Source organism: Ruditapes philippinarum, unplaced genomic scaffold (assembly GCF_026571515.1).
Source record: "Ruditapes philippinarum isolate M1 unplaced genomic scaffold, ASM2657151v2 ctg737_1_1_1_1, whole genome shotgun sequence".
Taxonomy (NCBI): Eukaryota; Metazoa; Mollusca; class Bivalvia; order Venerida; family Veneridae; genus Ruditapes; species Ruditapes philippinarum.
The window spans coordinates 163,928-178,118 of NW_026854988.1; the positions used below are offsets into that span (position 1 = coordinate 163,928).

General features: G+C 31.5%; 1 protein-coding gene across 2 annotated transcripts; it reads left to right on the forward strand.

The window, feature by feature from the left end:
* The first annotated feature begins 3,475 nt into the window (after nt 1–3,475).
* Nucleotides 3,476–9,358, forward strand: LOC132741713 (coadhesin-like). 2 transcript variants are annotated; one of them, XM_060729957.1, is made up of 9 exons: nt 3,476–3,659; nt 5,662–5,700; nt 6,231–6,353; nt 6,545–6,715; nt 7,188–7,358; nt 7,543–7,701; nt 8,072–8,181; nt 8,568–8,691; nt 8,908–9,358. In XM_060729957.1, exons 1-9 carry the CDS (start codon nt 3,638–3,640, stop codon nt 9,099–9,101), a joined length of 1,113 nt encoding a protein of 370 aa, XP_060585940.1. In that variant the 5' UTR covers nt 3,476–3,637; the 3' UTR covers nt 9,102–9,358. The 2 variants fall into 2 exon arrangements, with proteins under 2 accessions (XP_060585940.1, XP_060585941.1); XM_060729958.1 differs by having other exon boundaries at nt 8,075–8,181.
* The last annotated feature ends 4,833 nt before the right edge of the window (nt 9,359–14,191 follow it).

The following is a 14,191-nucleotide window of genomic DNA, read 5'->3' on the forward strand; positions in this document are numbered from 1 at the left end:
GTGTCATAGGGTGAAAGAAATGTGCAGACTGACTGGAACTGGAACCCGGGACCCTAAATAGTGAACACTTCTGAACTGTGACATACTCCCCTGCTATATTGAAATTCTTCCTCGAGTTTCACAGAGTTACAGAGAAATGTAAATTAAATTCTGAGCTAATGATTATTCAGTCACGGTCCCCCATTGGGCGCAAAGTGTCAATGGGTGAGAAAAATGTGCAGCCCGAGCAGAAATCGAACCTGGGACCCTCGGAATACCATATCGCTGCCCTACCGACTTAGCTATTTGGCCGCTTACACATCATCTCCCCAAAACAGTGAATAATTCTGACCCCTGCTTTCTTTAAATTAATCCTTGAATTTCACAGAATTACAGAAAAATAAATATAAACTCTGAGCTATATTCAGTCACGGTCCCCCGTTTGGTGCCACTAAAAAAGTGTCACAGGGTCACTGAGAAAAATCTGCAGCCTGAATGGAACTCAAACCTGGGACCCTCAGAATACGGTACCATGGCTCTATCGACTTAGCTATCCGGCCACTTACACATCATCTCTGTTACATAGTGAACAGTTCTGAACCATGACATACTCCCCTGCTATATTGAAATTCATCCTCCAATTTCACAGAGTTACAGAGAATTGAGATGCGTCACAACAAAACCAACATAATGGCTTTGCGACCAGCATGGATCAAGACCAGCCTGCGCAGTCTGATCAGGATCCATGCTGTTCGCTTGCAAACCCTGTAACAAGTACAGAAACTTATAGCGAACAGCTGATCCTGAGTCCTGATCAGACTGTGCGGATGCGCAGGCTGGTCTGGATTCATGCTGGTCGCAAAACCATTAAGTTGGCTTTGTCGTGACGTGGCTCAAATGTAAATTGAACTCTGAGCAATATTCAGTCATGGTCCCCTGTTGGGTGCCAAGTGTCACAGGGTGAGAAAAATGTGCAGCCTGACCGGAACTTGAACACGGGACCCTCGGAATACTACACTGCCGCTCTTAGTCATTTTAGCTATCCGGCCACTTTCAAATCATCTCTCCTAAATAGTGAACATTTCTGAACCGTGACATACTCCCCTGCTATATTTAAGTTCATCCTCAAATTTACTGAGTTACAGAGAAATGTTAATTAAACTCTGAGCAATATTCAGTCACGGTCCCCCGTTTGGTGCCAAGTGTCACAGGGTCATTGAGAAAAATCTGCAGCCTGAATGGAACTCAAACCCGGGACCCTCAGAATACTTGTTTGTTTGTTTGTTTGCTTCATTTTACGCCTTTTTCAACAGTATTTCAGTCATATAGGCGGGTAGTTTCCTAACCATCGTTCCTGGAGAGTTACACCAGTACTAGACTACCTTCCTCCGCGCTAAACTACCAAAGCATCTCCCGGGGATCGAACCCATGCCAGAGAAGTAACTGGATTAGAAGTCATCAACTCTAATCCCTCGACCACGGCGGCCGTCTCCTCAGAATACTGTACCATGGCTCTATCAACTTAGCTATCCGGCCCCTTACACATCATCTCTGTTAAATGGTGAACAGTTCTGAACCATATGACATACTCCCCTGCTATATTGAAATTCATCCTCCAATTTCACAGAGTTACAGAGAATTGAGCCGCGTCACGACAAAACCAACATAATGGCTTTGTGACATAGAATGTACAAACTTTTTAGAATTGAAGTTGGTTCATTTGCTTTTGTAATTATTTATGAACATCATTCATACTTGAAGATTATTACGTTTCTTCATTTTAGGTCGATCGATGTTTTCTTAAGCAATGTTAATGATTCTATAGCATGCCTGTTTTGTCTATATTTTAAACAAGGTTATCATTAATGTCAACTTAGTAGATCACGTTTTATTGTTCGCTTGATTGTGGAGTGACCTATTGACGTCGGTAAAGAATGATTATGACTTTTCTTTAGTTCTATTTCTTTTTAAATCTTTATTGTTTCGGTTTATCTGCAATAGTATTTCAAGTTTAAAAACGGTCACATGAATACACAAGGAAGATAATGAAACTTGTACTGTCTTTTGAATACGGATCATATCATCATTTATAACAAAGAACAAATATGTGTTTTAAGCTTAAGGAAGACCAAAAAAAGTAATTTTAAAAATGATACTCGGTCGAAATAAAGCTGGTTAACATGCACAAGTTTTTGATACATATAGAAATGCCAGCAATGCTTGCATACAATGACATAATATTTTTTGTGGCAAATGAAACCTATAATTTGTAAACAAGGAAACCGAATTATAAGCATATTAATAATGATGTCTCTTCGAAGTACCGTTTATTTTGTGTGTAGTCACTTCGTAAATTTAGTTTTACTACCAGTGTAAATTGTTTATTCTTACATACTTAATGTTATTTAAGATTTTAAAGAATAACTTTAACACATTTAAATCAAAGTGAAATTGAAAAAGGAAATTTATATATGAAAACGTTTTGTTTGTATGAAAAGTAAAGAATATTTAAGTTTTTCTAGAAGTACAGGATTTATTTTCATCAAGGTGTATGTAAATAAATATTTTCATGTGTATGAACGTCAACATTAATTTGTGGTCTCGTTATTGTGGGGAAAATATTAACTGATTAAGTTCTTGCGTAAAATAAACTCAAAAAGTTCTTATGTTAAATAAATGTTCACCAGTAAATGTAATGAGATCTGCATACAGTGTGAAATGTTTTGTAGAAGAAGAATGGTTAAACCGAACTTATACATCTTAGTAATTGAGCTAGAAAATTAAAGAAATATCCTTAAAATTTACTTTTAAACCATCCTGTACATTGTATTTAAGACGATCTTTGACCAAAAAATAAACAACATTTTATCAAATTGTTTCCTTTGAGAAGTACACTTTTGCTTTAGAATATATTAAGAATACATAATTTTCAACTTAAGCTTGTGATAAATTTTGAGTTAACTATTAGGGTTACTCAAGAGATTTACCTATCTTTCTGCTAGTGGAACGTTTTCATCACTTAAAATCTTGAGGTTTTAGGATGTTCCCTTATAAGGATGTTGATAGTACAAATGTAACTGATGCTAAAACAGCATCATTTAGGTATGTCATGTTAAAATGCAAATGATAACCATTAAAATGAAAGAAATAGGCATAACTATAAATTGTTTTGGCGTCATTTTATCATCAAATGAATGTCCAAGGCAATACATTTTCTATCAAACCTTTTTAAATAGAAGTATCGGTTGTTCGTTTTTCAAAGAAATTGATAAAAAAAGTGTAAGTACAACCGGTTATTTACATGTTCTAACTTTATCGCATATATTCTTCTTTACCAACTAGTATTGAGAGAAAAAAATCTATTTATTCAGGCCGTCTAGGAAATGTTTTATATTATTTTACATTGCTTTGTTGTTATATGAAAAGATAACGGGGACCAATATGAGGGTATGTTTTATATCTTCAAGGGACAACAACCACATTTATTGTTTTGCATTGTCCTAAAAAAATTTACGAGGTATATTTATTATACCGGTATCAAAGTGTCATTCTTTACTCCGGACTGTATCTTATACGTGTGGCATCGTTTGCGTTAAGAAAACAATTATTGTTAAAATACGTTTAACCACATCAAGTAGGTTTTTCTTTTAAAAGCAAGATGCGTGGAATGATTTATTCATGTAAGTACACTTTTAATTACGTGTACCTTAAAACTTTAAATTCGAGTAACAAACTGACATAATAACACAACACTTGTAAAAATTTAATGAAAATAGAATTGATATACATTAAACAAAATGTTAATAATTTGTTATCTGCTGACAAAAATTCATTTGCGGCATTAATATTTTATATTCAATTTCTGATAAATATTAAGCATAGAAAGAAGAAAGATATTTTTGAGCGGGTTGTTATTTGTTTTCCGGCATTTATTCCTGGTATTTGTCGGGACTTCCTAAATGCCAAGCAATCAGCATAGACTGTCTGCCGTAGACCGGAGTTAAACGGAGTCAGTCTTTTAGTAAAATATAGATATTTGTTACATCATGTAAATTAGTTTGTAAAATATACAATAAAAATGTTTTAGCAAGATAATTCTTGCATATCATTGAAAAATAAAAAAAAACAACAAAAAAACAAAGAATTAAAAAATGATAATAAATGGTGAAATAAGACATAATTTATTCTGATATATGTTTATATTATTTTATACTTAAATATTAATGAAATATTGAGAATTATTGATGAAATAAAATGCATATTTTTATTTTCCGTACTTTCACTGCAGTGAAACATATTTACCGTTTTTTTACACAACTGCCTTGACGGACTACTTTCTTCTAAATCCAGCCAGTAAAAGAATAAGGGAACGTCCTTCAAATTGTAATGTCAAAAAAATGAGATTTCTTTTCTAAAAATACAGGATTCATTTTCATCTTGTGTTATGACAATTATTATTATATTTCACTCGTGGATACTGCCACTCATGAAATATTTATTCTCATATCTCTCGATGAAAATAAAACAAAATTTCAAACCGTGTTGGGACTTCAAATCAATTCTGAACTGAAGTTAAATTATACTTATTATTTGATCTTCTCCCATTTCTAAAATCTGCTTAGAACGAATAATTTCTAGACAAACTCTGATTTAAATGACCTGTTATTATGAAAACATTACAGTACTTATTTAAATATTCAATCCAAGTTCGGTTCTGCCCTGTGTCGTTTTCGAAAGTTATAATTTTTGAGATTATTAATAAGTATGGGAAATAGTACGAATGATTTGAAAATATCCACTAGCTTAATGTATAGATCTTCATAACATCCGCAATGACACAATCGGCAAAAGTTATTACCTAATAAAAGAGAGATCTGTAGTTCAAGCCTCACAGTTGCCTTTTCTTTTCTCTTTGTAAAATCATTATTTTTTGCAGAAATTTTATCGAAATGACTGAGTGACTGCAAAAATGCAGGCACGTATGTAAAATGACTAAGAAACACTTTTTTCTCGTTTGTATTTCATGGATTAGGAATGACATATATTTTATCATTTAATCATTTAACGATTTTATCTAAAGAAAGTTTAGACTTTATCAAAAGAAATGCAAAACTTATATAATAAGAAAAAAGGCACGATGATGATCAAAGCAATAAATATATTTTTTTAAATAAAGAAATAAACAAACAACAACAATATGCATTTAAGCGGTCCCGATAGGGTATGTATAATTTATCAACCCGTAAATTCCCCGCTTGCACTATTACACTTAGTATAACTTACAATATGTCTATGACATTGTATCTTATCATGTTTATCTCACGACCTTTACCGAAAGTCATCGAATATAAATTTATTGTGTGCATTGACCGTATCTGCATACATTTTAATAAAATCAAACAATATCTGGTATCAGGAAGAAACAACTGTAAACATGTATACCATTATTTGCCATTTACACAATTAAAAAATATTCTTAAAAAGTATAGAACGGTCTATTATGAAGAACACCTTGTTCTTAATAAAAAGTGACAACTAAGTGACACCAACACTTAAAATCCCGGCAGTGTCATACCTTTATAATTACCTAGCAATTTAAAAATCAGGATTTCCAAGAGCAAATAGCTATTCCGAACGTATCATTGCAATTTCCTTAAATACATTATTGCGGCATACTTTCAGGTGTATTTCTATTTCTGGTTCAAGCCATCAGAATAAAAGGTTTGCACATTTTTATTTTTATTAGGCAGTGGAACGTATCTGTAACTTATAATTAAAAATTCGCTTCTGATAATAAAGACACTTAAATTGATCATGAGTTTTAATCAAGTGTAATCAATATTTGCGACTTTTATCATAAAAATTCAGATTCGCGCTCGTCTTATTGTCAGTCTGAACATGTGTTAATATGACTGTTCACTACGGAGCAAAATTAAATTTATTTTTTGTGAACATTGTAATGTGTTTTTAGTCTTCGAAAAGTAAATATTGATTTGAGTATGCAATTAGGGATTTTGAGCAAACATTAAATATGGATTTGCTTATATTTATCCTTGTCAATTTATGCAAATGTTACAATTACAATGTTAGTGATGTGGTTGAAATATTATGAAGAAAACGGTTAAAGCTGAAACTTAAAAGATGTTATATTATTTCTATGTTATTCCATTTATTTAACACACAGAATGATGATGTTCTGTTCTAGTCAAATGCTTTTTTCAATTACTTACGTTGTTATTTTCTTCTTTTAGCATCAGATTGCCAAGATGATAAAAGTATGGACTGTGCAAAACTAGACAAATTGTTTGATATCTGTAAAGACATACACGATGCCAAACTCGTATGTCGTAACTTCTGTAACTTATGCAGTCTAGGTAATACCTGTTGATATTGCTGATTCTTTTTTATTAGATTAACAAATATGATAAATAATCATTCATCAGATTATCAAACAAAATACTGAGTACAATTATGATTTAGATTCAATGCTTATTAAACTCCTTCACTCTGTTTATGAAACTGCATGTCATTTTATCTCTGTCTATACCTCTCTCTCTAAAAACAGTTGATGGTAAATGGGCGGATTGGTCGCACTGGTCAGAATGTGACGTCACATGTGGTAATGGTAAGCACTCGAGAGTCAGGACATGTACAAATCCAGCGCCTTCCAACCAAGGTTTAGAATGCACGGGAAACAAAGTAGACGATAAGCCTTGTACACGTCCATCTTGCCCAGGTAAAAGAAATCCGTTAAGACTAGAAAAAAAACAGAAAAATATAAAGAAAGAAAAACATTGAAAATGGAAACATTTACGATGGAGAGCTTGGAATTGAAAGTGTTGTAGGCTCGATTTGTTTCAATTTGTTTCTTGATACGTAAGTGGTATTGTAAGCCACAACCGGCGCCACCACCATAACATGGCACTTCAAAGTGAAAATTGTCCTTTTTTAAACAATTAGCACATCTCAACAGATACAGTCACAGTGGTGACCATGGACACATCTTTAAAAGAGACGTTTGTTCCCATAGTTAAAGAATATGTGTGTCTTAGACGGGGAATGAGGTTGAATATATGGTTATGAGGACGTTTCAGATTTCGATATATATACAAATTGAAATAGCGCTAGTTTTCTGTAAGGTTGTTAAATACTTAAATATCAGCAGAAATATTATCAAGTTTACTTATTTTCCGAAATTTCTTTTCAAGTTCATGGAGGATGGTCAAGTTGGTCGAATTGGAGTGCATGTCCAGTAACATGTGGAATAGGAATGCAAAAACGTCACAGAAATTGTTCGAACCCATATCCTTTGCGTTATGGTGATCATTGTTTCGGAGATGCACTTGAGTATAGAATTTGTGATCAGGAGCTGTGTGATGGTACGTTAAAATGAAACTGAATTTAAATTCAATAGAGAACGAATAATACAAATAACATATAATGAGTGTATAAATGTAGTGAAATTTTTTTCCATATCATAACGTTTAAAGGAAAGATAACTTGCAGTATGCTAAGATGTATGTTTTCTCACTCCTATTGTATTACTAATGATTGTATAATTAGATGGCGTTTGGGGAAATTGGGAACAATGGGGAACTTGTGGTCCAACCTGTGACAGTGGCCTACGTCAAAGGTTCAGGTCTTGTGCAAAGCAGATTGGAACAATATGTGAGGGGCGATCAAACGACGTTCATCTCTGCAATACCACACATAATGATTGCAGTAAGATTTTGATATACCGTTATTGCAGTCATCGAGAAACTGCAATTTTGCAATTGTATCATTTTACTTTAACTTTAAACGAAGGTGATAAATAAAATTTCTTAGTTTCATCCAGTGAAATATCAAATGAATGTTTTAATAGTAAAAGTAGGTAAAATGCAAAATATATGAAACGAAAAATCAAAGTAAAACCTTATCCACCGGTATCATTTTTTTGCTACGTTGTCATTTCACGAATGAATCATTTAATATGTAAAGATTATGACACTACTCGTATCTCGTAGGACCGTTTGTGCATATTGTAAGTGACATATGAACATAACTTTTTTATTACGTTTCATCTTCGTTAAATTTTGTTGGTTTTTTATAGTAGTACAAACATGTACGTCCAAGCCGGCAGACACAAATTTGACAAATGTTGCTCTTCGAAAAAATGTTTTGCTATCTTCAACCCACCCGGATTTTAAAAGCAGTTGGTTGGTAAGATCTAGATTAAATACTGTGACATATTACAAATGTGTAATTTAAAAAACGTTTATACGTAATAAATATGATTGAAGATGGGCTTTAAACAATTATAATAGAAAGTTATATTCATGAAATGTTAGTGTATTTAAATTAAAACTACATCTCTTTATAATATTCAGAATATGTGATAACTGCCTTATATCAATTCAGCCATTAATAGATAAAACATTAGTCAGAATGAATTATTATTGGTGTAATGATTTTCTGATGGCAAATAAACTCAACATGAAAAAAAAAGTCCGCAATGTGTTCAGGACAACTAGATTACTTTGGAAAACTAAATAATATGTAGTTTCGTTAATTGATACATATTTTCTATATAAATTATATCATCTTAGGTTGACGGTAACCTGGCAACTATGGCACATACACTTGGTGGACGAAATCCGTATGCATTGGTTGATCTTGAAGACGTGTATAGAATATTTTATATTCATATAGTCAATCGTAAGGACTGTTGTGGTATGTTTTAATTCAAATTTAAGTATTCTTATTATCCTCCTTTATAATATAAATTCTATAATCCCAAGTAAAATGCAACAAATCTCATCTTGAGACTTTTCTTTTTATTTGTCACCTTTTCTGTCTATATTTTTACATTTCACATAATTTTAATATTTTTCTTTATATTTTGGAATCCTGACTTACCATCTGTTTCAATACGGTTATTTATTTCAGCCTTCAGAACTCATGACGTCGTCATTCAAGTTGGACTCAAGCCTTCCAGTTTATTTACTGTTGCTCGTCATAAGTCGGCAATAGGTGCTAAGTGCACTTTTAGTTTCGAGCACCAAGTCAGGGGTCGTTACGTGAAAATCATGCTGGAAGCCATGGATGATTTAAATATCTTAGAGCTTGAAGTGTTTGCGTGACTGATTTGATTTGACTTGGCTAGGTTACTTAAGTGAACCGAAATAAAGATAAGGAAACTATCAATATTGACCCTCATAATATTGTGATTATTTGTTTGTAGATTTTATACATTGACAATTCAATTTGTCTGTACGAGTTCATAGCATTTCAAGATACCATAGTATATATCTAATAATATCGTAGAGTCTTGTGTGAAAGTATCATACAATTGTTACCTTATTATGTTTAATCCGTTTAATAAACTCAACAGGTACTCAAATAGTTGCTGTAACTAATTTTGGACTTAAATGAGCTTTAACATACATTTCTTTCTTTATTAATCATATGTTTTGGACAGATTATTCTTTGTTATATAATTCATTTACAAGCCTTTTCTAAAAGAAAAATACTTTATTACAATAATTTTAAATTAAGTTTACAATATGCAATCAACCTACTTCTGTTTAAGAAATTAGTTGGTTTAACATTGATAGATTATATTCCCGAAATAAATCTCACATTAATGGTTTTTATATGCCATGGATTTATTTTTAAAACTTAATAACAATTTTAATATGAGATCAGGTAGGAAACTTTTGTTTAAATTATCGTAGGTTGTGCTTCTTGTATTAAACTATACAAAACAAAGCAGTGTATGTAAAACAATAAATAATAATAATCGTTTGTGCTTTTCATTTCAGTGTCTCTTAAGGACGTTTTCGGGAGTTTTCATATAGACATATACACGTAGGCAATGAAATGATCTCACATAAGGAAAATTTTCTGATTCAGGGGCAGATAACTCGAAAATGAGAACGGTGACCCCATTTATTCTGTTTAAAATGTTTCTGTTATCATTTTCTAACAACATGCCAAGTTTAAAGAAATGCTATTGAACAGTTTTAATTTTGCCTATATGTCTATATGAAAACTACCAGAAACATCCTTAAGTAGTATATTCATTTCCATTTTGTCAATAAAAATGAAATAGTAGAAAAGTACTCAAATATAAAACGGAAAAAAGAAAACAAATTAATATATATCTTTATAACTTGGTGTGTACGGCTAATAAACATTATATTAAAAACTTATCTGTGTCGTTATGTCTGTAAATATCTGTTTAAAATTAACTGTAATTTATAGCAAATATTAAATTACAAAACAGTAAAAATGGATGATACAAGTGTCGTGACATCAAAAAATTATGGTCAACAATGTACATAGCGACTCATCATTTAGTATCATGCCATTAACATGTCTTATATTTAAATATCTTAAAATTTTCTGGTCCTTTTGAATCATTAATTACAGCACTTTATGTTATGCTCAAGCCGGTCCTAGGGGCCTGGGTGATGTTGCACTTTTTCTCAATACCTCATGTACAGACACAATCAAACCGAGTCTGCAATTTTCATGTAATTTTGCCGAAAAAATAATGTTTCCAAAGGGATCATTCTTTCCCAAATATTTAGGCATAAATCAAAACATATTTTATAATTAGTTATTTGAATATAAGATGCCAATACTAGTTTTCATTACAATAGGATATGATGAGATATTTGTAGGTGCGTAGATTAATAACAAAAAGCTATTTGGATATATATTCGGCCCATTGAACATAATGTCAGTCAGGAAAGAAGTAGGTGTTGTTTATTTATAATGCACCCCAAACCCTTCGAAGAAGAATACTGTTTTGTTGATCAATATGTCCGTCGGTAGACCACATGGTTTCCGCTGATTATCTTGAGAACTATTTATCACAAAGTCTCCATATTTCACATAATGATTTGGCATTACTATTAAATGATCCCTAGCGATTTTGGGGAAACTATGTCAAAGGTCAAGGTCACATGGGCCTTAACAGTTGGACTTATTTCCGCTCATTGTCTTTAAATTATTTTTTACGAAGTCTTTATACATGTCATATTTCACTTACTGATTTGGCATATCTAGTAGATGACGCTTTTTGATTTTGAGGTTACTAGGTTAAAGATAATAGTGGCAGGTGCCTTAAATGTCAAAATGGTTTTCGCTCATTCAATTCTTTTTTCACCTTCTTCATTTTTCACACACTGAAAAGCCATATGTAGTAGATGACCCTATTTACTTTAGGATCATTAGTTCAAAGTTTTTTTTTTCCATAACTGAACACTTTTTGAACCCATTTATAGCAAGTTCCTATAACGAAATTACCAATTATATGACTCAATGGCTAGAAAGGGGGACATATGTATTGTTCGACAATTCTTGTTTATTTTATTTTTGTTTGATGAATTAGTAATAAAATAGTTTTGCAATGTAAAAGAAGGGACATCTGGTGCTGTATAGATGATAAGTATGGTCGACCGTTTATTGTACACCTATTTGCGATATTCAAGTATACATAATGATTTACAAGTCAATTATGAAAACGATCATGCACCCAGTATATGAAAACATATGTGAAGAGTTGCGTTGAAATAATATAATGAAAATCAGAACAAAGATGTCATCTTTTATGAACAAAGGCGTGCAGATTTTTCACTCATCCATATAAATGGATTATCATAATTAATATGTCAACTAACAGACCAAAATGATAAAATGTGTTTTTTTTAACAAGAGAATGTTTACAATACTAAATAATTCAAATTAAATTTAACAGTGATTAAACATTTGAAAAAGGCTAAGCAAATTTAATCGTCAGGGCCACCACACATTTAATGAAAATTTGTAGATAACTCCTTTGATATATGTCAATTCTTCCTGAAAAAAAATGATAATAGATTTAAAATTTTAAACACACTAAACCATTTTATTTCCTGTTCATATTACATGATATATTTACGGAAATGAACACTTCAGTTAAAGAAATAATGCCGGTTTGTGACACAAAATGTATTTTATGGTGGTTTATACCAATCACAAGTTTTAAAAGTGAAACAGTAAATCCTGAAATGGACGTTAAAATAGTTAATCCTGAAACGGAACATGTATGCTAAGTGAAATAACTTATGACAAAATAACGGTATTATACATGTCTAAATAACAAAGCGGTATTTTTCCTGCATATTCAATAGGATAATCGACTGTTTAGACCGGTGCTAGACAACCGTGTAAGACAGCTCACGTGCTTTAAATTACGTCATTACCGCGCGCCTCTTATGAATGAATTGCATTCATAGGGTGACGTCATTTCTCCATTATGAATAAAGTTGTAAATACATACAATATTTTAAGAATAAAGTGCTACATAGAATATTAGTTTTCGTCATTTATTTTAGAAATATTATTATTTTTTAATATGAAAGAAAAGAATCAACACCGGCTGTCGTCACAGTCCCGATTACGAGCGATCTACATTCCAACATCTAAGCTCTGGGCACTAAGTTTTACATACGTAATATATATGAAGGTGTCTACAAGGCAATGCTACATACCAAATATCTGGCCCATTGTAGTACATGTACCACATAATAAATGTCTTTTCTTATATAAGGCTATAGGAAATAACGGCCTCCAAGGGGCGGGCGAATAGTTACTTAAAAGGTGTAATTAATATAATTTTAAAAAAGTCCAAACGGCAATGCTACCTGTGAGATATCTGCGTTCTGCAATCGCCTTATTATAATGAACATTTTTACCAACTAGTTTTAACTTCCTTTTTTCGGTTGAAAAGATACAGAGCGAACAGAAAATGTCTTACAGACGGACGGACAATTTGCCAAGTGCAAAAAATATACGCCGTAAATTGTTTAAGGCGTATAAAATGCTTACTTATGTTACATATTTTTGGGTACAAAATAATATACTGAAAAAACATATTTTGACAAAATGATTTCCTATTAAAATATGAACATGTAAACATAGAAAAAGTACTTCATCCCAAAAACAATATTCACGAATACGTATGATTGGATATTTAATCCAATGAACATTAAAATAAAACACTTGGGTTGTACAAGTTCAAATGATATATATTTAGAAAAGTTTGTTCTTCCTAATCTTTTTTAAGTTCAAGTATAACAAAGTAAATGGTTCATTATCATGTGTCTTTGTCTTTTCGTTCGTATTTTAAACGAGGTTATCACAAAGGTTAGTAGAATGCGATGTTTACTTATCAATGGCCATGATATTGTTTTTTGCATGTTATTTTTCAGCTTTTGTGCTAAGTTACATGCACTTAATGTTACTTTTTATCTACAATAGTAACAAAAACTTGCAAACGTTCATGTGAATATACAAGGAAGATTTTACAAATTGTTAAGTCAACTGTATAAGGATAATGTAACGTTACATCATTCATTTTGGAATGACAAGGCTGAAAACAGAACAGAGAAGAACATACATTTTATTAGACTTATAATAAGTGTATCATTCTCAAACATAAACTTTAATGACAAACATGTCACATATCTAAAACATTTTGTCAAAGTTAAATCATATGCCTATTTTACATACCTGTAGAACAAAGACAATAAAGTAATAAGTAAGCTGAACACACATCCCCAATGAATTTAAGACCTTGATCATAAGAGGAGTTCTTTTGTTTTTATAATTTTAAAATTTCGTTCTTTTTTATCATTGTATTAAAAATAAATACGATAAAATGTGAGAATTTTTTCCATGTTTATATGTAACTATTGAATATAAATATAGTATTTTTCAAATACATTTATTGTTACAACCATTCACTCGCTAGAATAGTTTCAACCATTCAATATTAGCTATGGTAAGATGCATAATAACACTACAATAGAGAATATTTATCGACAAATAGATAAATATATTTCTTGCATACTGTTATGCTTATAAATATTCATTTGTAATTGAAACAAAAACAATAATAATAATTATAATAAAGAAAGTAAAACAAGAACAAAAACAACTACTCGAAACGAGTTGCTTTGACTAATTAATAGATGAAGTAAATGCAAACAATGATAACGCTAAAGATAAACTTCTAAAAATTAGATCTTATGTGACAAGCTTTTCTTACTAAAAGATAAAAAAATCAAAAGGTTTAGAGAAAATTAATCAGTAGATACTTATAAGTCTTACTTTTACGTAAGATAAAATAAATTTACATTTCGTTCTTTCTGACATAAATTACATTATGATGTATATGTCG

What these genes read in the sequence shown, in the direction of transcription:
- LOC132741713 (XM_060729957.1), top strand. Translation starts at nt 3,638, where the DNA reads ATGCGTGGAATGATTTATTCAT. An exon ending in GCGTGGAATGATTTATTCAT is followed by an intron (nt 3,660 to 5,661) that starts GTAAGTACACTT and finishes GCATACTTTCAG; the next exon opens with GTGTATTTCTATTTCTGGTT. An exon ending in TACCACACATAATGATTGCA is followed by an intron (nt 7,702 to 8,071) that starts GTAAGATTTTGA and finishes GGTTTTTTATAG; the next exon opens with TAGTACAAACATGTACGTCC.